The following is a 23719-nucleotide window of genomic DNA, read 5'->3' as shown; positions in this document are numbered from 1 at the left end:
AGGTCCCGCTGCTCCCCCAGGCTGTGAGCACCAAATTGATCCTCCAAAGAAGTGACTTCCAGACTCAGTTTGCATCGCGTCTCCCACTTTTCATTTTAATTGAGGCAGGACACATTTGTGGAACTGCTGGACTCGCTGCAGCGGTTCAGAGAGCCAAGTCGGGGAAAGCTCGGGGCCAGAAAACGCAGCCCTCCTCCGGCAGCCCCTCGGGCTCGAGGCGGAAGGGAAAGCGGCCGCAGGGCCGCAGCAGGGGAAGGGGCGGCCAAGCGTGAGGGAAAGGCGCTGCGGAAGCGGGAAGGGGCCGCCAAGGCCGTCTGCACGGAGCAGCACGTGGCAGGAGCTCGGCTTCCGCAGCAGGAAGGGCGACAGCCAGGGCGGCCGCGCGGTGCCCGGCTCCGCTCGCAGGTGTGCGGAGCGCTCAGCCGGGCGAGAGGAGCCTCTTCCCAAAGGAAACCGCCCGAAGGGAGGCCGGGCTGGCGGGCGGCGCTCAGAGCGCAGGAAAGCTGGCCTGGCTGGCCACGCCGCAGGCGTTGCGCGTGCCGCGGGGCAGCCGCATGTAGCCGCGCTCGCCCCACAGCTCCGACCAGCTGCAGGGACACAGGGAGCACAGCTGCGGTGCCACCCGCCACGCGCGTCCCTGTGGTGGCCCTGCTGGCCCTGCGCCCCATGCCGGGCTGGCTCAGGCCTCGCRGGAGGCACCTCGGGGGTCGGGTGCCCCCAGCCCCTACCTGTTCTTCAAGATCCAGTAGCCAACGCTCTGCCCGTCCTGCTGGGCACTGCCGTAGCCCACGGCCAGCATGGCGTGGTTGACCTGCTGGCTGCAGAACGCGCTGCTGAAGATGCCTGCGGAGAGCGGGGCCGGGGTGAGCGCGGCACCCAGCCTGGGTACGTGCAGGGCAGTGCACGGCACCCCCTTCGTTATGGCACCCCCTTCGTTACTGCCACAGGGGCAGCACGTTGCTCCCAAATGGGGCAGCCCCCAGGACCCCGCTTGTCCCATCCCGGCGGAGCACGACGCGGTACCGGACTCGTAGAAGTGGAAGTGGAAGCTGCTGGCGTCCACGGCCACCGAGACGGGCCCCACGGCCGCCAGCGCCTGCTCCAGCGCCGCCTCGCTGCCCGGCGCCACCAGCCACACGGACGAGCAGTTGGCTGCCCGGTCCCGCGGGTCGTAGCGGCAGCTCGAGGCGTCCTGGCAGGAAGGAGCTCTGCACCAGCCGGTGCCAGGGACGTCCCCATCCCCCTGGGCACCCCCTTACCGTGCCCAGGTAGGGGTAGACGTGCTCCGAGTTGAGGCCGCCGTTGTCACGCACGTACTGGAAGGCGCGGGTGACGAAGCCGCCGCCGCAGCCCGCGTTGCCCAGCTTGCGCGAGCAGTCGATGAGGTTCTGCTCGCTCAGCACCACCAGCTTCCCCGTGTGGTTGAAGACGAGGCCCTCGAGGGCCCCCGTGGCGCTGAAGGCCCAGCACGAGCCGCAGTGGCCCTGGGAGGAGGGCGGCGAGTGAGGACGAGCTGCCCTCGTGAGCGGGGAGCCCCGGCTCCTCGGGGATGCCTGGGGTGCCCAGGAGCRTCTTTCCCTTCTGTTCTGTCCCCCTTGGAAGACGTTCCTGCTGCTTTGGGTGCCCGGATCCATCTTCCCGCGCACACCTGGTTCTTCACCGGCGTCACGTAGCCCTTGGCCCTCCAGTCCACCTGGGCCGGTGTCCGCACGGCCGCCGAATCCCGGAACAGCGGCGCCGGCCCCCGCGGCCACGCCGGGGCGAAGCCATTCAGGAGCTGGTTGAACTCCTCATCTGTCTGCAGAGGRAGAGGCCAGGAGGCGCCGTGAGCAGCGCCCGGGCCCCGAGCGTCTCYGAGKAGCGGGATGGGGCTCCRGGAGGTACCAGGTCTCCGTAGTGGTTCATGGCCAGGCGGAAGGCGTGCCGGCCCCGCGCCTGCTCCCRGTTGTGCTCCTCGATGCGCCGCAGGTTCTTCTCCCAGACCTCCCTCCGCACGGCCTCGGCCTCCTGCCGGGAGGCACCGTGGCGGCGAGCTCGGATGCTCCCAGGAAACCGGCTCCCCAGCGTCCCGGTGCCGGGATTCCTACCTGCGGGTACTCCTTGGCGTGGAGGCTCTTCCAGCCCCTCCAGGCCTCCTCGAGGGCCGGGTCCCGTGCGGCGGCGCAGCCCAGGGCCAGCAGCAGCCCCAGGGCCCCGGCCATGGCTCGGCCCTGCCGAGGCCACAGCGGCTTCTCCCAAGCCYGGAGTAAAAGCGAGGGGGAAAACGCAAACAGAAGCGGCACGAGATGACCAGTCTCCCACCTCCCTCCATCTGCACTGGCCTTTGCCGGGACACACTCGACAGGAGCTTTAGGAGGTCTTAGCTGTCCTTTTCATGGCATTTAAGTGTCCTTTTTAGAGCAGCGTTGAGGAGGAGCAGAGCCCCATCCTGCAGCCTGAGCTCAGGCACCCGCGAGCAGGGAGAAGGGCCGGGGCGCCAGCGCCCACGGAGCCGGGTGACAGCAGCAGCGCAGGCGCCTCGGCCTCCCCGAGGATTTTCCAGCCTCGTTTCACACGTGGCTTTTGCAGCCGCCTGGGCTGCAGAGGGACCAAGCACCCGAGAGGCACCTGGGCGCCGTGCGGGTGCAGGGACCGGGCGACTTCCTGAGCTCAGTTTAGAGCCTGAGAGATGCTTTGGCTTTAATCGGTTATTGCAAGCAGCTGCCTCCTCCACAGCCACAATAAAGCCCCAAGAGCCGGGGCAGAAAGGCCTCGCGGCCGCTCTCAGCCTCAATCCCCTCCTCGAGGACGGGTGATTTTGAGCTGGTGGCGCCGGCAGCCGTTACGGGGCCCCCGGCTTCCTGCAGCCGCCGGCGCGAGCAGGAAACGCGCTGGGTGCTGCACCCCGGCCTGCAGAAGGGCCACCTCGAGCCTGGCCCCCATGGCCAGGGTGGCCGGAGGGGCTTCCCGCAGGGCCAGCCAAAAAGCTCCCGCTTGCAGAGGCGACGTCCCAGTTAATGCCTTGCAGAGGCTCAAAACCCAAAGCAGAAAAAGAGCTTTTTTAAAGAGATTTTTTGGGTTTTTTCTATGGCATCAACTAATCCTCTGGCTTCAGCAGCGAGCCCGCAGGATCAAAGGAGGTGACAGATGTGTAAACTCCTCTAGACAGGGACCTTTCAGGAGCGCGTTGCAGGCACGTTAAGGATGCTTGCCCTTTCAGGACAAGAGAAAGCAGCCAAGATTCAGAGCGAGAAGGAACCAACCCTGCGAAAGGAGGCTCTTACCATGCGGCGGGAGGCGGCGGCGGGACGGGGCGGCAGCTCTCGCGCCCGCGGAGGGGAGCGCGTTCGCTCCTCGCCGAGGAAGCGCCGGAGCTCGGCGACTTCCCGCCGGCAGCCCCTTCCGCCGCCGCGGCCTTGCGCTGCGGCCCGGCTTACTCAACAGCGCAACGCAGCCCTCGGAGCGGGTAGCCGGGCACGCGGAGGCGGCGACGGAGACGCTCACAGCCGCCTTCGGAAAGCAGAAGGCTCCAGGTTGCGCTGGAGGAACCATCCAGGAATCCCGGCTCCCACTGCGTCTCCCACTGCTGCCTCCCCCGAGGAGCACCAGGGCTTTGGTGTCTGCACCCGGGGTTACCCCCGTCGCAGCCCGGCCCTCCCTGCGCTCCAGCGCAACGGACACTCGCGCCAGCCGCCGTCCTCTCTTTCCAATAGTTTAATGAGTCGCTACATCTTACACTCATAATTATAAAAGAATAAGAATCCATAAAAATATTTTCTTTTCATAATACGCACTTAAAATACTCCAGGGCAAGTTGACGTGGTTCATTAGGGTGGGTTTGTTTTTTGTTTTGCCCCGGCAGAACCCTTGGCTTGAGGGGGTATGTGCTCCCCTGAGGTGCGATTGCTCAATCCCCCCTCCCCAGAACTGCAGTTCCTGTTGACCAGGCAAATAGAAACCAGAACAGAGCATCTGCTGAGTAGATGGGCAAGGGGAACAGTCACTGACCCGCAGAGAACTGAAGCACAGCCAATTTCAGTGCACGTCTGAAAGCTCAGGATGCCAGGGAAGGAGAACGTGGGATCAGGAGGGGGCACAGAGAATGGCGGGAGGGAGAATTTGCATAAATATCATCCTTTTTGTGTTGCAAAAACCCAAATGCTGCTGCGAGCTCTCGAGAGACGCTCTCCAGCTGTCGCCGGCTGCCCTGCTACCTGTTGGCACAACTCTGCTTGTGAGCGGCCATTAGAGGAAGGTGTCAGAGGACGCCGTTACCGACCCCAGCCCCTTCCTCCATCTGCTCTGCAAAATCAAAATGAAAAATAGAAAGGACTAGTGTTACATGCTCCTGTAGAGCTCTCTTCTTGTCCTGGGGCTCCACATTTGTCACAGCAGGGCCAGGACACAGCAGCAGCAATCAGCTCCCTTGGGACTTAACCTCAGGTAGTTCTCTCTTCCCTCCCACTCCTGGCTTAAGGCAGCTTGTTGATTCAGCTCTTCCATTTCCAACATAGGCACTGAGTTCTTGCAGGTGAGAGCAGGGGAACCGCAGAGGAAGGGCAAAGGCCAGAGGGGGGGAAGAGATTGACACGAACCTCAGCCTCAGGAGACAGACCGCTGTCCATTGATTCCCAGGAGAGAGGGAGTAGCAGCAAAATAAGCGATAACAGCCAGGCTGGAGGAGAGGAAGAGGAGGAGCAGCCGAGCAGGGGCAGACCTCCAGCTTGGGAAGTGAAAGAAGGTGGCACTGTCCAAAGGGGAGGTGCCCTCCACCCTCCCCCCTCGCTGGGGGGGGACACCCGGCCCGGACGGGGCGCTGGGGCCGCTTGTGCTCTGGGTTCGATGGCTGTCGAGGGCGGCGCTGGCGGCAGGGCACGGGGGACGCTCGCGCTGTCAGTGTCCGGGTGCGCTCAGAGGTATTCTTGTAGAAAGTGCAGCAGCGTGATTTCGTAGTGCTCTCCTGACTCGGGGCACCGAATACTGTGTCTCTCGTTGGGGTAGATCTGCGCAGAAGCACACGGGGCAGTTCAGCACGGACRGGCCTGCCGTCCCCCTTGGCTCATACCCGCGCTCCGCAGAGGAAAAGGGGAGCCAGGGAGGGCTGCCCCATCCCGGGGCTGGTGCTGCAAGTCGCTCGGCACCGACACAGCAGCACTCCAGCGGAGCAGGAAAGTTCCAGGCCCGAGGACAGGAGTCCTGTTTGCCTAATGCTTGTAGTCACAGACCACGTTTGGCAGCAATAGAAGGGCCACAGTGCCACCTCCTGGCCACCTCCCCGAGTCAGACTAAGCATTTAGAGTATTTACTACTATTTACTACTGATTAGGGTGCCACAAGACCTGGCACATCCACCTCCACCTTTCCCACTCCCTAGGACAGACAGGAAAAAAACCTTTTCTGCTTCCATTTTAAGGGACCTCCCCACCTCGCTCCAGTGCCCCTTACCTGCAACTGGTAAGGTTTTCCAGCCCGGATTAGCTGTGATACCAGGAAGTTGGTGTGAAAAAAGTGCACATTTTCATCCAAAAAGCCATGGAGGATGAGCAAGCGATTTGGCCTGGAAAAGGGATRAGAGAGAGGCTGAGAATGTGCACACAGAGCTCTGTGGTGGGTCTAAGCAGGGGGCTGCCCGTCACCAAGCCAGTGCTGAACAGTGAACAGGCAGCATTTGGCAGGGCACAAGCCCACAGAAATGATCTCCAACCCCTCCCTGACAAAAGGAAGAGGAGCTAATCAGCCCCTTGAGCTAAAATTAAACGTGGTCGCGAACCATCCACCCCTCGGGGCGCAGCAGGAGGGCGACTGGCAGCCCCGAGCAGCCATGGAGCAGGTTTCCAGCCCATCGCCCAGCCCTGGGGGACTCACTCGTTAGGAAGCTTTTCCACATGCAGCGCCACGGAGCCGGCCTCATAACCTTGCTGGTTGTTTTCTGGGATGTCCATGTACCGCTCGGTATAGCCGGTGTCATATGCCATCCAAACCGTGACAGGGGCACCTGCTATAGCAATCTGTCAAACAAATAGGTGGCAGGAGACAGCTTCAATTATCAATGCTAAAGAGTTCAAGTGTTCCCCCCTTCTCCTGAAGAGCCAGGGAAAATAAATAAATCAATACAAGAGGGTCTGGAAAAGTCCTACAGCTCAAACCAGGACTCTTCTCAAAACAGATCCCCATATAACACCCAGATCCTTCCTAATGCTGTTCCTCCYGTCTTCAGAATGAGGCAAATTCTTATGTGTCAGCACTAAAGGCTACTTCTTTTCAAGGAACTTCCAGCACAATGCAGGAATTGCTAGGTGGAGTTTTACAATAGACCAAAATTAAAAAAGGAAAATCTTCACCCTTTACAATCCGTAAGATTTTTTTCTTTTAAATCCATGATGCCCTAAGCACATTCCTGATAGAAGGAACAAATCTTGCCAAAGAGCCAGCATGATCTTTAGGGATGTTACAGGGAAAGTATTGCCTGCTCCTAAAACTCCAGACACCAACTTCAAGCACCAAGGTACAGGAGCAGGGAGAGGCAGGTCCCTCCCGAGATGACCSCCCAAGCACAGACTTACCTTGAAGACATCGGGTTTACAGATAAGACCCATGAGGGAAAGAAAGCCCCCATAGGACCAGCCATGGATGGCTACTCGAGTCAAGTCAATGAACCCGTATTTCTCTGCTACGTAATGTAAACCTTCCACCTGGTCCTCTATCTCCACCTGACCCTAAAAAGCAACAAGGAAGATCAAGTCAGTGGCTTCTAAACACAAAAACTTAAGAGACAGGAAAAGACAGGAACTGCATAGGCAAGCACAGAGCCAAGCAGCTTCARAAAGAACAAGCGAGCAGAGACTCATCCCAAAGTACGTTACCATCTGATTTTTCAAGGCCCCTTCAAATTTGAGTCCTCGCTGGCACGAGCCCCTTCCATCAATCACCACCACTGCGTAGCCTAGGGATGCTAGCGTGTTTAGCCGCAAGTACTTGATACCTTTGAAGGAGTTATTCACTAGCTGCACCTGCAAGGGAACAAAAGGGAAAGTTTCATGATTGAGCAGCTGCCTTCCGACTATCCCACCACGCAGAACCTGTGCCAAACAGCAGCCACTAAAAGAACCATCAGAGCCACACAAATTGGTCTAAATGGGGGAAGTCAGCTGAGGTTTGAAAYGGTGACCTGAGCAGAGGCCCAGCGATCAATCCTAACCAGAGCACAAGCCTTGATCCATGACCAAGCTACTCTGSGCTGTCACAGACAGCAATCCCAAGGACAAAGCCAGCAGTCAACCAGCTGCATTATTACCTGTGGGCCTCCATATACAAACAGCACTGTGGGGTGCTTCTTCCCAGGCTGGACATCATGAGGTTTGTAGACCATTCCATAGAGCTCAACATCTGACTGGGTGCGGAAGTGGAAGATCTCAGGCGGGATGTAATCCGGGGGACAACCTGCAAAGGGAATTTCAGACACTCGCAGTGCGGTAACAGACAGAGGGCTCTGACCCCTGAGCAAATTCAGTCTGTTTAAACTTGCCCCTAGAAAGGGCCCTTTCAATACACAACCCACACCAAGCACTAGCAATGCTCCCTGGAGAAGCCTCTCACTGGGAAACAACAGCCTGCATCTGCCCACACGGGACAACAGGACATATCAGCAGTGAGGGGATCACCCAYGAACACATCATCGGGCAGATGGAGAGAGGCTTTTGCTACTGAGAGCTGCATTTCATCCTTTGAAATGTTGTAGCCTTGGAATGAAGTGGCCAATTCTTCAGGGAAAGTGTGAAGAAACAGCCAAGAACAGAATCACATAAACCCTGCACCTTGATCAGCTATTTTTCCTCCAGGGCATGAAACAACTTTCAAAGTGCCACTATATCCTTCCTTGACCGAGCTCTCCACTACAGATCTACACCCTCACCCCCTAAGTGGACACAATTCATTTCTCCATCCAGCAAAGCTACTCGGGTCACTTCCCTCTCCATCACTTTTGGCCACTGCTGGCAGSAGGAGCATCACGGACATCGTGGAGCACAGAGGCCTCCTAGGACACTTACTGGCTGCCTCCATCATGCTAGCCCAGAACTTGGGCTGCTTGTGGAGCGGGTCRTCATCGGAGCCGCTGAGCTTGTAGACGTGCACGCAAGGCGGAGTGCTCACGCTGCTGTAGTGACTGATGAACATGTCGAAGTTCTGCACATGGGAGAGGGARAAGTCAGGGGAACAAGATCTTTCCTTTCCCATATCCAGCCTGCTCAAACCAGTTTCCACACTTGGAACCACCAACGCAAAGAAACCCTGAGGATTCATTAACTGGTCATAACTTGGCACAGCTCCTAGTTACAACCACTGTCGCTCAGGAGATGAAGGTGTCTCCTGTCTAGGAGAAACGAACCGACCTGGCTCATGGAGCAGCTGTGGGAGAAGCCTGGGGTGGTCAGCCGCACAATTTCTCCAGGAGACTCATAGCTCACTACGTAGAGATGATGCTCCAGCGGGGTGTCCTTCGTGCCTTGGAAATACACCAGCTTCGTAGCCTCATTGACCCAGATCTGCAGGGAGAAGAGAGGGCTCAGCAGCAGAAGGATGACAACTACTGCTCCCTTGCCAAGGTAAACAGTCTGTSCCCAGGCAGAATCGGCTCCAACACAAATAGACCATGACAGACTGCTCATGGCATTGGGGACAGCGCACCAGGCCTGTTGATATGACAGGTTTGAGAACACACACACAGCTAGTGCAGAACTATGAACAACCCAACGAAATGGCAGGGACACCAGTCAGTTTTTTGGGGAAACCCACTGTATTTGCTTATTAAGCAGCCTAAAGGGCTCTGTTTGGTACAGCTGAAACTAGAAGCTCCTATGCTTAAGTGTGGTGCTTTCCCATAGCATTTCCTGATTATAAAGGTATAGACAGCAATCATACTAATCAATTCCCAGTTGAAAGATGAGTCTAACAACCTTAACAGCACTGAACTCCATATTAAAGCATGTTTTCAATGTCCAGATAAATCACAGAGGAGTTTCTAAAAACCACCTGGTCAGACAGGAATAGAAATGACAGCTTTTAAACACAGCATCGATCCAGCAACAGTAGCTAAACTGTTCTCCACTTAACTCTTTCCAAATGTTGAGGCCCAAATGCTATTTCTAGCTAACCGGCAGTTTTAAAAGCACTAGGGACAGCAATGGGAAAGAAATATCAAACTCAGGTGGCTGGGAAAGCCACACAGAGCCCCAAATGCATCAAAATAATTGCTGCTAACAGGATTTGAGCCCTAATGCATACAGGKAAGTGCTGGGGCCCAAATCAACACCATGTACACTGAGAATCCACATGGGAGGGACAGCAGGTTAATTGCAGTTTGAGGAAAAGCAGCAAAAAAAAAAAGTGCATGAAGCTGCAAACCTTCTAAAAAGCAAGAAGTGAAAAACTTAATTAATTGGGATTGAAGAGACAAGGTTTTTATTTTGACAGAAACCACCTGGGAGCACTAAAGCTCAGATTTGAAGCTAATTCCTGAAGCAAAACCAGACTTTACAGGATTACTAAAATTTCCTGTTTGGCTATTCCACAACCAGYGATAGTTGCAGTCCCTCCATATTCTAATTGCTTTATGCTCCCCATCTGCTGCTGTCTTAAAGGCTGCTGAGGTATCAGCTGGAGACCAAGAGAMAACTCTCAGCACTAAGACAAATTCCCAATTCTGAAGCGCTTATTGGGGTTAAAATGCTTTAGCCAGGGCAGTTTGCCCAGCCTTCCCCACAAAAGAGTTCTTTGTTGCTCTTGAACCTCAGGCTTGAGTCTTTTTTTTTTTTTTTTTATGGTCTGACTCACTCCTGGGATTTCCTTTAAGGAGCAATCAGCAACCTGATTAAAAAGGCAATCAGTTCAATGTGCACTGGGCTACAGCACTTCTGGGGGAAGCAGGAGCAGCAATAAAAATGAGAGAGGGAGAAAAGGAGAAACAAAACGAAATTTAAGTAGTTCTAGCTGGTCCCAGGTGTAACAGAGGGCATAGGCCAGGACTACGGGCAGACAGTGCAGAGCTGTAATGCTGCAAGAGAAAATTAAAAATAACCAGTACCTTCGATCCGTGCCTCGCCAACACCTCCCATTCCCCACCAGTCAGAGCAACTTCCTCTTTAATGGGACACTTGAAATCATCTAGAAGAAGGAACATGGGCATAAAATCAGACAATATGAGCAAAAAAAGACAACATGAGCAAATCAGAGAGGGAACTCCCAAAGCCAAACTGACATACGGACAAACGCAGCTCTTACCCTCACTGTGGACATATGGCTGCGTCCAGTCATAGCTGCCTTGCTTTAGGACGGCCGTGACTCTGTACAGGTGACAGAAACCTGTTTTGCACTCGTTGGCTCGGATAAAGCAGAGCTCTTCCTCCTCTCCCTCCCGCTGGATGAAAGGATAGAAGATATCGTGAACCTGTCACACGAGACAGAAGGCTCATGAGGGATCTCTGTGAGCACAACGGAGAGCCAGTCCTAAAATACCACTGTTTCAAAGGAAAGGGCGAGCAGCTAGTGGGGTGGTGGTGGGGAAAAACCTTTCCAAACTTTCCTATTACCACAAAGAGACTTTGAGCACACGTAGAAGACCACATGCCCCCGGCTTTCAACATCTACCACAGAAATTGGCACCGGTCTTGCTTCCGAGCAAGGTGTCTCACCCAGGCAGTCCCAGAAGGTGGTTCTTGCTCCCACACCTTTGAATGCTCRTATGAACCTCAGGCCCCTTGGGCATTTCAGCATCACGATGCTTAGTCTTAAGGGTTCCAGTTTATTCCCTGACCCCATTAGATACCCAAACTAGGGCTAATTTCAGGCCTTAGGGTTGCTCATGACCCAAGAACTATTTAGTCATTAAGATAACCACAAGAGACTGTCACATCTGAAAGCATCAAGGTGCAAAGCATCTCCATTCACTGAGAATGCTACCAAGAATCAAASAAATGGGTCCATCTGCAAGGAGAGGACAGAAACTCATCTCCTCCAGACTGAGTAGATAACAATCCTTTTTCATGGTTTTATCAGACTGCCCGGACTAACAGGGAGCCTGGCAATACTAACAGGGAAACTGGCAGTAAAGTAATATGGACTAAGCTGGATGAAAACCCAGTACTAAAATAGTTAACTCCGGGTTAACTCCAGCCCTGAACCTCTTACATTTATCCACACATCAGTGGTTTCTTCATAGATCACAAGTGGCTGGACGTTTTCTGGCACGGTTTTGGCAAATTCAGCACGCTGCTCCTCGCTTTCTGGGACCGGAATAAAGAGTGCTGGAGGCAAAAGGATTAGCTGCAGCCGCTGCTGAGGTCTGTCTAGGAACATAGCCCAGGCGCTGGGGAAAGAAGGAGGTGAATGTCAGTACCATAAAATAGATGTTCCTTTCTCACACTCCGATCATACAACTCTTTTTCCCACTGGCAGAGGGTATTTAGACATCTGAACACAAAGTTTCTCCTCTCTGCTGTTTCTAACCTCCTGAAAGCTTTGCCAGCAAATACATGTTGCCAGATCTCTCTGGGATTTCGCAGGGGTAGCATTCAGACAAGATGCCTGGCAGATTTGCCAGMGTGTCTATTCCAGGAGACCACGCTCAGCAGAACCTCATCTCTATATTATAACTTTCCTCAGACAGCCCCGCTGTCAGGGAGCTTTATTTGTATTCTAACAAACTCCTAAAGGAAAGAGAAGCTCAAGGGATCCATTTGTAGCTTCCCCGTTGCACCCTGCACCAGCAGGGAAAGGCACAGACCTAAGACAACTGCTAAGTGAAGGAGTCCCTTTAGTCCCAGCCTTGCTCCTCTCCAAGGAGAGTCATCCGAAGCAGGGCTGCACTGCAGGGCTCAGCATGGCAGACGGCCACGTGTGCCCCAARGCCTGCAAGCACATCAAGGGAAGCTACATCATGGAGAGAGGCTTTCCAAGAGCCAGTTCTCCCTAGCACCTCCGTGCCTGTGGATTCCATGAACTGCCCTATTTGGCACGTCTAGATAAGCTCTGGTGCAGAGCACAAGGACCACCTTTGCAATTACCTTCTGTAAAGTTGTATGAGTTAAGTCTCCAGAGCAGACAGCTAATGATGTTATAGAATGCAATCATCAGACAGCTAAGTCACCTGAACTTGATCTGGACAGAAACTAGTGAAGAGTCAAGCAATTTTTTAAAGGGGAGAGAAAAAAAAAAAAAGAACAAAAACACCAACAACTTCAGAACTTGACAATTTCAAACTAAGCAGAGAGGTGTGAATTCAGTGAGTACTTCAGTCAAGGTTGGCCAGTACAAGACTATTATATTTGGAGTGAGAGTGAGCCACAGGAGTGCACTGGTCCACTGATGACCCCAGTTACACCCTGCACAAGGGACTCAGTGTCACACAAACTGACCACTTTCCCACGATACACCTGGCATTGATCACAAACTGGATCAATCATTAAAATGAACCACTGCAGAATTGCTCACAGCGAGTTCTCATTTTCAGCAGGAAGCAAGGTTGCTCCCATATTAAAACATCTCAACTCAAAAGAATCCCCTAGGATTGCTTGCTTGATCTATCAATGTCATTTGACAGTGTGGTTGTGGCTCTGAATTACAACTCACAGCTTGTCACTGGTCTCCAATTGATTAACTCCTTTTAGGATGTTACAACATTGCAGAAAACAAATACTTAAGGGCCATTTACGGAGCTCACAGCTTTAAAACCAGGTCAGGACTACAACACAAAGCACAGAGGGCCTACAACAGCTCAGCTGGGGGAGCACTTGGGAGCAGTAGTTTGGAAGAAAAGCATATGTACTATTTGCCATCTCGGGTCCATCCGGCGCGGGCAATGTACTCCACCGTCGGAAACAAAGCAGCAAACGGTTGCACCAGCTCCTTGTCCTGCGCACACACGATCTGCAGCACAAAGAAAGGGCCAGGATCAAGTCAGAATGCTATCAAACCTGCTCCTGCACAAACTCGGTGGAATGGGAGAAGAGGAAAGTGGCAGCTCTTGGCATCAGCAGAGTCTGGGCTAGGAGAAGCAAGCCTTTCTACCCCCCTGATTTTGGCATCCAGCCACAGGATAAGGAAAAAGGATATGGCCACAGGTTGAAGCCCAAGATTAGATCCGGGCTTCATCTCTCCAGCTCTACTCCTGACAATATGATATATGGAGGCTAATCCTTCTCCTGTCTTTTCTCTCCCCACTCCCAGCTCCCTCTCCACAGTACAGTAGTTTTTCAGCTTTTTAAAGTTTTTCCCCTCTTTCTTGGATAAATACAGAATAGATTTGGGTATTACAAGACAACAAAATCAAAGGCTGACACCCTCTAGGATTTCTTATTATCCTTGAGCCTGGAAAGCTTCAGAAGCTGTTGGCTTTCCTGTGCAATATTCCATTCTGAGTTGTTACCACTTACCTTACCCTTGCTGTCCGTTCTAAATTCTGCCAGTTTTAACGTAATCTTGGGGTTTTTGCTCCCTGCAGAGGAAGGATTGAGTACATAAGAACCAATCCTGATCTTAAAGCAGCTGCATGTGCGCGCACACACACACACATACACACACACACACACACACACATCAGTTGCATGCAAGCACAGCTGGCATTTAGTATACGGGAAAAGTTTGTCTTTGCCTAGCCTAGATGGGTGCATGTGTTCTTAGAAGGAAGAAAGAGAAAGGAATTCCAAACACATTCCAGGATACGGAATCTATCTACACTGGGTCTATCCCATTTTCTTAACAACCCGTCTTTTATCCTGGACTTTAAATCCTACTCCTTTCTTGCAGTAGACTTTGGGCTCATAGACTGAATTAGCCCTTGACATTTACAACCAGCTTCAACATCCTGCTGAGTACCTAGATTAATCACGCAAAGTTTACAGCATAAATTCTGCTGCTTCAGCCAGGAGGAGCCAAGAGTTGCATTAGCAGAACCACTATTTTATTTACCTGTCCTAGGGTACCGATAGGAGTCTGTTTTTCTCTCCTCCAAGGCAGGTGAAGGAACATGAATGATCTCCACCTCTGACTCATCCACTTCCTCATACAAGATCCGCAATGTTTTCAAGTCCTCTGAACCTAGAAACAAATGATAATCACATTTGCTACTGTGCTTTCCAGTTGTCCTGGTTCCCTGCATTTTCGTGCAAGTTTTTGTTTTGTCCTTCTCTTTCTCATACAGCTACAGCTCGCAGCAACTACATACAAAYTATACCCCTCAACTTTTTCTAACCATTTTAGTTACTCCAAGTGGCCTCCCCAAAAGCAGGTCAAGTGAAACCATACCCAAAATATCATTCATAGCAGGGGCCAGCAGTGGTTATAGGCAGGATTTGTGAGACAGAACACTGACCTTCCGTTGAAGCTGTGGGACACCACCAATAGCCTGTGAACCGATCAAACTCCTCCTGAATGACAAAAGTGGCTACACCAGCAGATTTGGGGTCATCTAAAACGTTGGATAAGCCTGAGCAAGAACAAAGAGCAGAGTACGTTTACATCCTCCTGGAAAGAAAACTGATCCAAAAAAAGAATGGGCTTGTAAGAGACCATCAAGACACGAACCCTCCCAGCCAGAGCCACTGTCACAGGGATTTTCTTTTATCTGGCAGGAAGCAGAGTTACCTTTATGGCAGTATGTCATCCGCCTCTCCTCTCCTGTCTCAATATTTGCTACCCACAGATCATTGTTATTAATGAACGAAAAGAAGGCAGGGTCAGCAGGGCAGATCTTGGGATCCATTCGCGGGCCTGTGCACTGAGTCTTAATCTCCAGTGGCTTCATTGGAGACACCTGGGGCAAGAGACACAGAGAGCTCTGGACCACTCCAGCTCCACGGTTAAAGGCCTCACCATGGAGGCAGCTTGAAGAATGACGGACAACATGGCCATGACAGCACACGAGAGCAACRATCAAACCCAAACACATTCAGATGTGCAGCCAAAGCAACCAGAAATAGTATGTTCACTTCATACGTTATGCAGGCATCCAGTGGCAGACTCACCATGAACCCGTTCTTGCCCCCATCTCGGCAATGGAAGAGGCTGTTGCTAGCCTGGAAGAGGAACAGACCGCTCTCGCTGTGGAAATCGTAAGAGGTGATTCCAAAGACGCCAAGCCGCTTGCGCTCCCTCAAGAGTTCCTCTTCTCTGGAATACATCCCATGATGAGGGGTTGCCTAGTATTGAAGGAAAGGAAGAACTGAATGAAGCTGCAAGGACAGAACCTACTGCTTCACAGCACAGGAATGCTCCAAGCCTGGCACCAGTCCTGGGTCTGCGAACACCCAAAATAAACCCATACCTAACCCAAACCAGCCAGCAATGCTACTAAAACAGTTCACAACTACCATACTCAGATCTGCAGGTGTGGCCAGGACTGCACCAGCTATGGGCCCAAAGTTCCCTCTGTGTACGAGGGGTGAAGCATTAATCTAGCGTTTCTGCAGGCTGCACTTCAGCATGGACAGAGGACAGTCGTACTTGCTCTGCTTATGCAAATCAGATGCAACCTATTAACTTGATGACATTATCTACATCCATTCACAAAGAGTTTCCATGTCAGACACTGCAAACAAAAGCTCTTCCAGAGCTCTTGAATTACCCTGAAGGGAACTAAGAAACCCAAGTGGGTTCAAGACAACTAAATTCTTTCTCAACGGGAGGACCCACCTCCTCCACTCCCTTGGCCACCGGTGCTCTAAGTAAAAAGGGACACTACGACAGGGAAATTGGGAAGGGGAAAATTCACCTCCTTCCTGGTTTGCTGGCAGTAAAACATAGAGCAGAAGCAGCAGATTAAGCTCACTTTCCAGCCTCCGATTACAGCTGGAATGATAATGGATAAGCATTCCAAAGCACGTGGCCAAGCATAGCAAGAGCCCAGAGGTAAACTCCACTGCTCTAAGAGCCTGTAATTGGAGGTACGCTGCACATGGATCAGAGCCCTCTCCACAAGGTCAGCCCTGAGCTCGCCCCACCAACTGTTGCTTCACTCTCCCGCCAGTTCTGGTGCAGTAAAAGTGACTCTTTTGCATTAGGAAGCAAGGGAATTCCCAACATTCCCACCAATCCCATTCCTTTTCCTGTCAGCTGCCATGCTACTCTTTCCCTTGCTGGGTAAAGGGCACCATACCCAGCTCACACCATCAGCCAGGTCTCCCAAGCACTGCCGACCCAGAACGTTGACACTGCTGCTTACCTGAAAGTGATCCAGCATCTGCTTCCATGACAGGAGAAGGAGGGCCTCCTTCCGTACCTTTTTGGGAATCTCTGAGTAAAGAAGGGAATTCTCCCGGCTACCATATGGCATTCCTATTAGGAGGACAAAAGCATCGCCTTGCTTTAGAGYGGTTAAGCAGGACAAAGAGGACCCAGACAGCCTGAAAAGGTCTTTGATAACAGAGCAGTTGCGGCCGTCAGGTCATCCTCAGAACAATATTTAAATCCACTGATTTTAAGGAAAAGCTTCTGTAGGCAAAATTAACACAGACTTTTCCAGAGTTGGCTGCATCCAACTCCAGTCTGCATGGGCTGCTCAACCCAAACCCCTGGATCCACTCTAAAAAGCCACTCCCTGCATGGCTGACTCAGTCTCAACATTAATTTCCACATTCCTCAGTCAGAGATTTGCTACAGGGACCGTATYCAGGCCAACATGCCAGCCTGAAAGAGAGAAAAAACAACCCTGGAAGCTCCAGAGAGCCCAATCAAATGTGAAACAGTCTACTAGTAATCAAAAGACCTTGCCGTTTTACATAAGCCTCTCACTGTAGCCATCAAATAGGCTATTGGCCTTCCTCCAATTCCCAAAACAACTGTGAAAAATACAATATCCTGACACCAATTTTGGCGGTTTCAACAGTCAGAGACCATGACCTTGCCCTCTACATTTGCCATGGAGACTCCCTAGATCAGAATCTAGCCCAGCAAATGTACCCTGATGATGCCTACTCTGCAAATATTTTAGGCTCTACATTTACTTAAAATTAAAGCTGAAATATTAATAAGTGCTCAGGAAGCAAAGCAACATGTGAGCACATAATCCTCAGAGATGCAGAAACACCACAGTGCTGAACATGTGGTGTTTAATATAAGCAGCATCTGCCATGATACAACGTAAGAATCTATGGGGACAGCCCAGGAACRATTTAAGATGTCCAAACAAAACAAATTGCAGATAGGAACAAGTTCTTACACACATATTTTTTTTAATGCAACTGTGACCTGGACTTGATTTCTCTATTATATTGATATCTTCTACAATGACTTCAGACTGACTACAGTCAATCAGCATTAAAAAAACTGTGCCTTCATCCCCAAAAGACACGATGCCTTGTCCTGAAGTGAAAAAAGCATCCAGCCTTTACAGTGAAGTTCTTCACAAGTCTTTGCCCTACTTCGCAGCATGCTCTCACTAAAAGGGTTCACAAAGAAGCCTGAAAACTGTGTTACTTAACGTTGGCACAATAAGAGCAGTCTGCTGTTAAACACTTAAGAACTGTTGAACTGGGCTCCGGGTACTGAAGCAACACACAGCTGATAGGGTATCATTCAAATCAGGCTCATTATGGCAATAAAATTAGTTAGCATGTACCCTTTGTAATGAAGGGCATATTTACTTATGAGGAAAAAAAAGGGGGGCAAAAAAAAAAACCCAAAAAAACCACGAATCTGAAAAGATGTTGTTTCTAGATCCGAGAACTCCTGGCTCTAGCTTGTATAATAGTCACAGCCCTGCAGAACACCAAGCAGCCAGTAGCTAGTCTGATTGCCAACTTTCCATACAACAGAACATGAAAAATGTTGTAAATTAGTCACTTGATTCTTTAATCTTCTAGATCAAAAACAGTATCAAAGCCAACGTAGACTTGAAATACATTCAATTTTAAATCAAGTTGYGCTCAAAAAGAAAAAACTATCCTAACTCTGGAAACTGTCCTTTAGAATAGCATGTGTGCAGTCAGCATCTTTGAGGAGCTTTAACCAGTCTGTCACTGATGCACAGGGGCTGCCTTAATGAAGARGCAATTAGGCATCTTATATCCTATAGTGACCTGCACTCAGTGACCCAAAGAAAAGCAGGGTCTCTCCAGGAAAGCAGCCAGCTGGACAGAGTTGGACATGGGGCAGCTTCTTTCCTGGCCTAGTAAGGACCAGCTTACGCCCCGCAGCGTTAACACTCTTCAGAATCCATAAAGCATCCCATCCTACCAACCACAAAATGATTCAGTTATTAAAACTCAACCACCGAGTTTTACTCTGTCACTAATTACRTTGGGGTTTCGTCTATACTGTTGAACACAGCGTTCTGCTTTCAATTCTGCTATGAGGAAGAGGCTATTTCTCTTGGAGTATCATTAATAGTTCATTTCTGCCTCATCCTCCTTCCTCCTCTTGAAAGCATTCTATGTGTATCTATCTTTATAAAGCAGGGAGAAAACAAACAAGTCTACATTCCAGCTCTCRCCTGCATCAATACATGGGATTTGCAACACAGTCAGAAATTATTGACAGTGAATTCCTTGGAAAGTCAGTCTGGCTAATCACTTCAGGAAATCCCATTTCTTTTAAGCTARAAAGGCACAAGAAAGCCCTGAGGTGGAAGAGCTTCCCTTCCCTGGCCCTGTTTCCTGGGAAAGGACACTGCACYGTACGTCTGCCAAGTGCTTCTCTGGACTGATAAAGTCCCTGCTCAGTCCCAGGTTTTGCTATAGACAGAGCATAATCTCTAGCAACGTTATTTAATCTYAGTTCCCCCATCTCACAGATGGGGAAACCTCCCATCCTTTTCCTCCTCCGTGCAGGCTGGAAGTTCTCCCGCGGCACATTCCCGCCCGGCGTCYGGCACCCAGCTTACCCAGGTAATAAAGACGGTGAGAGTGCGGGCTGGACTCTTCTGTTTTCCGGACAAACTGGAAATCATGGGGAGCTTTGTTCACTATCATGCCTGAATACTTCCTGCTGCTGTGAATAATGTCACGCAGCCCATCCCAAGAATGCTTTTGCACCTGGAATTGGGAAGGCACATCCTCCATCTCGACCACTTCAGAGCTGTCTGATAGCGTGTCCACTGCAGTCATCCTCTCTTCCCCTTCAGAACTGGTCAAAAAACTGAGGGAGGAGTTGAGGGAAAGAATTAAGCTACAGAATCAAACAAGCACACGTTCCTGCTTTAGAGAAGGCTCCAAGCATGTAACAAACCTAAGAGGACAGACACTCCTTGTGCTTCAGGTCCTTGGATTCTCTACAGTCACAAAGATTACACTTTAAACATGCACTGATATATTGAAAGGAAAAAGCCCATCTTCCATTCCATAGTCAGTCCTGTAAATGAAGATGCTAAGCCCAAAAGACTCTATCCCAGGGCCAACTTTAGAAGAAGCAGTTGTTAAAGGAACCCCAAGGAACAGGTTCTGGTGTAGCAACAAAATCAGTTTGACCCAAAGGAAACCAACCCCAGGATTTTGGATAAGACATCACAGCTACAACCTGTGGTAAAGGCACAGAAAGTTCTGACATGGATGGACACCAAGTGAAGTTCCCTTCCTGCCCTAAGGAAGGGCCAGGTCAGCATCTAAAGGGGTTAAACCAAAGCAAAGCACCTCACTTACCTGAAGAGCTAATGCAATGAAAAGTGAAGCAGGAGAGATGTCAAAGAGGAAGGCAGCAGAGTAACTGGCTTTGCAGGGAGAAAGAAGAGAGCAGCAACACAGACCCTGGACATATCCCGCGAAAAGGAACACACATCCTGCACATTTCCAAGCCAGCACTTACTGAATGAGAGTCCGCAAACCGCCGCCTCCACATGCCACTAAAGCAAATGTTAATTTGAGGAGAGGTAGACTGACTTGCCCAAGGTTAATGATGTAATTTACTGCAAAGCAGGAATGAGCCTGAGACTTGGAAAACCAGTTTCTATCACCCCAATCAGGTGATTCCCCACACCAGGGCATTTTAGGATGTTTTGGGGGTATCAAGAATCACAGAAAGAATTTCAGAAGTAAAACTTACTGAGAGAAATAGGCCAGAGAGGCTTGCTCCATGGAGACAGAATTGCTACCTTTAACACAGCATCAAGATGATGAACCAGAGAGGAGGGATTATACCCAAAAAGGCCTTCTTCTCAGCAGCCCTAAGATTTCCATTTTCAAATTAGATGTTTCTTGAATGCTGCTTGTCATTTGGGACAGTCGTCTGCATTCTGACAGAAGAACAGCTTCTGAGATGCAACTGCCATACTTCAGGATTAAATAAGAATTACACACAAACCAAATCTTGAAGACTTCAGCCTCAGCAAGATACATAATGAGCTCTTTCCCAGTGGAGGGAATCAAGAGAAAGGAGGATGGCTATTTATATCAGCACAAGAAAACATCCACAGTTTGCAGATTTTCAGCCACAAGTATTTTTCAGGGGAAACCTTCAGTGTTCCTTGAGAATTCGCTGCTAGTTTGCACCCTATAACAATYTTTCCAAAAGGAAGTTCTCACCAGGCTTGTTTTCTTATCCAATTACAGCAGGAGATCAACAAAACTAAACTAAAGCACATCTTGACTTCCTGAAACTGCAGCTGCAGCGTAGAAAGGCTGTAAATATAAACCTAAAAATTGCCAAGTCCCAAAATTGTACCAAGCACATGAATAATAATAATAATAAAGTATGTGATGGGATGTTCCAAGACAAGAGAGCAAGAGTGTCCGTGGCCTCAGGTCAATCCACTGCCTAAATCCAAGGTCTCCATTTGCAAGGAAATCAAAACACACGTTAGGAAGCCCACATGTGCAAATCAATAAGTCRGGCACGTTCCCTTGACCCGATCCCACCAGGAGTTAAGTCCAATTGCTCAATCTCCTAATTGAGATTTGCCCCGTCGGTTACTCTCACCCGGCTGGCGGAAGCCTCTCGCTCGGACAACCCGACTCCTCACAGTGGGAAGCTGCGAGGCCGGATCACCTTTCAGGGACTCCGCACCCAGGGCACCGGCAGCTAGGAAAGAGCTTGGACTTCTTGGAATAGCAGGAAACCTTCGCTAGGAGAGTCCCGCCGTACAGCAATGAGTTGTGCAGAGGTGATGGCACCTCCACCCTTCAAGGTCTTCAAGGTTTGACCAGACAAAGCCACTGCCAGACGAACGTAGAAAACCCAACTGCTTCACCCAGCTCTTGAGCAAAGCACRTCAAGAATTTGGCCGCACCACACGTAGAACAGAAGGAGAAAGAGCAACTTACCTAAATGAAACTGCAAAGCGAATTTGGGGATGAAAATTTTCAAAAGGGATTTTGGCCAAGACACCAAGTTTAAATTTTTTTTTTTTTTAAGGGAAACTCAAAACTTTCTTATCTCTCTACACAATTGATATTTAAGTATCACTAGAAACAAAAGGACTGTCCTTTGCAGGCCTCATGTTGAGGCATCAGTATGGATGACTCAGTGCTGCTGCAGGAGCTTTTYTGACTTCACTCCCCAAACACCTAGAGACCTTTGGAGGTCCCCAAGCTCATCTGCCACCCTCCATCCATTAGATGGCCACCAAATCCTCCTTCACGGCAGGGCAAGCGCATTAKCCTGAAGAGAGTGAGCAAGTCCAGGTGGGATGATGAGGAACATCAGCACAGGAAAAAAACAAATCTGTAACTTTTAGAATTTGAATTCAGTAGAAACAAGTTCTACTTCCAGGCCCACAGTTCCAGCCTGAGTCATTTCCAGGCCCACAGGTTCTGACAGAGAACTCTGTGGGCAGTATTAGTTTCTTGGGATTTTTTCCAGAAACTTCACTCACACAAGAATGGCACTTAACACTCTGTGCCACACATCCTAAAGGTCAGTAAAGGCCCTGGGAGTAACAGGGGAACCTACCTTCTCCAACTTCCTGCAGTCTCGTTTTCCAGACGAACCCTCTTTATTTTCTGCATTAACTACTCAGCAAGCCTTGTGCAGGACAGGAAACTAGGAAGGAAAAGGAAAAGAAGCAGATTTCATACAACTGCAGCTTCCCCTGTCATAGCAGTCAGCGTGTAGAAAATCCTTCTCCATGGGTTGCATTTCCAGCCAAGCACAAACAGAATCTTTGCTTTGAGCTCTGCAGTCCAAATAAATCCATTCTGTCACCACACACTGGATGTTAACACTCGGATCTCTGTTTGGGTAAGGAAAACTCCCTCCATRGGCATTGGTGAGGGCCTGTCTCTTCTCCTGCAAAATTCTGCTTAAAAACTGAGACTAGTGAGTCCCGCTCCGTCCTTTCATTCTCCTTCCCAAATCCTCTGACACACAGACAGGAACGAAGAGGGAGAAAGGAGCAGCCCGGCACACGCACGTCCTGGCAAGAGGCAGACAAAGGAGACCACACGGAGCCGCGCAGAGGGTCAGCGGCCCCGTTAGCAGCCGCGTCACGGTCCCACCTGGGACACGAAACCCATTTGTCTGGCGAGGCCGCGGCTGCTCGGCCCCGCTCTGACTCACTAGCCAAGCCAATTTTTCAAGATCACGGGAAGGAGCCTCCTTCACCGTCCGTCTCCCTCCGCACAGAGATCTTTGTCTCCTCTTCAAGGGAGCTCTGAATCACAGACACACCCCGGCCCTGCCAGGGCCCTTTTCTCCGGCCAACAGCCGCCTCTCCAGCACAAGCCCAGTCGCGGAGACGCGGCGGAGACAAAGCCAAGGGGCAGCAGCGAAGTTTCTCGAGGGCAGAGGGGAACAAAGAGGCTCTGAGCATCAGCGCCCTGTGATTTAGGGGCGATTTCACAGGCGAGCGGGAAGGGCAGCGCGCGGCACTGCTGAGTAACCCGCTCCCATCTCACAGCTGACCCCGCTCCGAGCGGGAGGCTGCATCAGAGCTTCCCGAGTCCCCTCCAGGCCAAATTACTCGGCAATTTTAACGATTCAGAGAAAGATTTTACCCGGAGCCTCCTTGCTGCAGATGACACGTTTCAGGGCAAAGAGAGGGAACAAAAAGAGGCCYGATAACCAGCGGAGACAAGAGGCAGAGCCGCCCGGGCACGAGGGGTCAGCAGCGGCGGTGTGAAGGGCGCTATCTGCTCCGGCCGGGCCGCAGGTGCCTTTGGCCAGGGCCAAAGCGCCAGGGCCGCCGCGAGGCGCGTTACCACCTCTCCTCCTCTTCCAAAAATAAAAGCAACCGAGAGGGGAGTCAATCAGGGGGGTTTCTGCACGGGGGGGAAGGCCGCGCTGGCCAAGGCCGCGGCGGGGCAGGGGGGACAGGGGCACCAGGTCCTGCCCTTTTTGCGGAGGGGAGGCCCAGGGTACCAGAGGGGATGGGAGGGGGCAAGTGCTAGCACTGCCCCCCACCCTTTTCCTGGAAAAAAAAAGAGAAAAAAAAGAAGAAAAAGAGAGGATTCATTTCCCTGACCGGCCAAGGCTCCACGGACACCGGGCTGGGGGGCAAACCGGGGCCCTCCCCGTGCAAGGTGCCCCATGCAGGGACACGGCCCAGGAGTAAATGGGGGTCGGGGGGGCAATCACAGCCCCCCCCTTGTTCACAGCACCCCCGGGGGGCAAACACCGACCCCCAGCACCAGGGATCCCCCCCCAGCCCTTCCGAGGGGGGGGATCCAAGGGGGGGACAAAACTCCCCCTCCCTAGGGAACCCCCCCAATCCGCACAACGCGGGGGCGGGGCGCAGAGCGCTGCCCACAACACGGGGCCGGGGGGTGTTACCGGGGCCGGGGGGTGTTACCGGGGCCCTGTCCTTAGCTGCGGGGGCCCCGGC

General features: G+C 51.5%; 2 protein-coding genes across 2 annotated transcripts; both read right to left on the bottom strand.

Annotated features, from left to right (window-relative positions):
• Positions 1 to 454: 454 nt before the first annotated feature.
• Positions 455 to 2201, bottom strand: LOC112943855 (cathepsin L1-like). Its single transcript, XM_026035151.1, has 7 exons — positions 2088 to 2201; positions 1885 to 2007; positions 1649 to 1798; positions 1260 to 1484; positions 1024 to 1192; positions 729 to 843; positions 455 to 587 (listed from the first exon to the last, which is right to left on the bottom strand). The coding sequence occupies exons 1-7, from the start codon at positions 2199 to 2201 to the stop codon at positions 488 to 490; spliced, it is 996 nt and encodes a 331-aa protein (XP_025890936.1). The 3' UTR covers positions 455 to 487.
• A 2652-nt stretch (positions 2202 to 4853) lies between these two features.
• Positions 4854 to 21905, bottom strand: DPP9 (dipeptidyl peptidase 9). The gene is made up of 20 exons (XM_026035149.1): positions 21850 to 21905; positions 18851 to 19104; positions 16193 to 16305; positions 14997 to 15170; positions 14617 to 14785; positions 14345 to 14458; positions 13942 to 14070; positions 13407 to 13468; positions 12800 to 12900; positions 11164 to 11341; positions 10258 to 10423; positions 10061 to 10140; positions 8370 to 8522; positions 8028 to 8163; positions 7274 to 7419; positions 6843 to 6989; positions 6543 to 6695; positions 5845 to 5987; positions 5425 to 5536; positions 4854 to 4982 (listed from the first exon to the last, which is right to left on the bottom strand). The coding sequence occupies exons 1-20, from the start codon at positions 21903 to 21905 to the stop codon at positions 4890 to 4892; spliced, it is 2679 nt and encodes an 892-aa protein (XP_025890934.1). The 3' UTR covers positions 4854 to 4889.
• Positions 21906 to 23719: the final 1814 nt, after the last annotated feature.

The sequence above is a fragment of the Nothoprocta perdicaria genome, unplaced genomic scaffold (assembly GCF_003342845.1).
Source record: "Nothoprocta perdicaria isolate Ctin4 unplaced genomic scaffold, notPer1 scaffold_157, whole genome shotgun sequence".
In the NCBI taxonomy this organism is placed as follows: Eukaryota; Metazoa; Chordata; class Aves; order Tinamiformes; family Tinamidae; genus Nothoprocta; species Nothoprocta perdicaria.
Note: the sequence above shows the minus strand (reverse complement) of the source record. Positions and strands in the feature narration are given on the sequence as shown.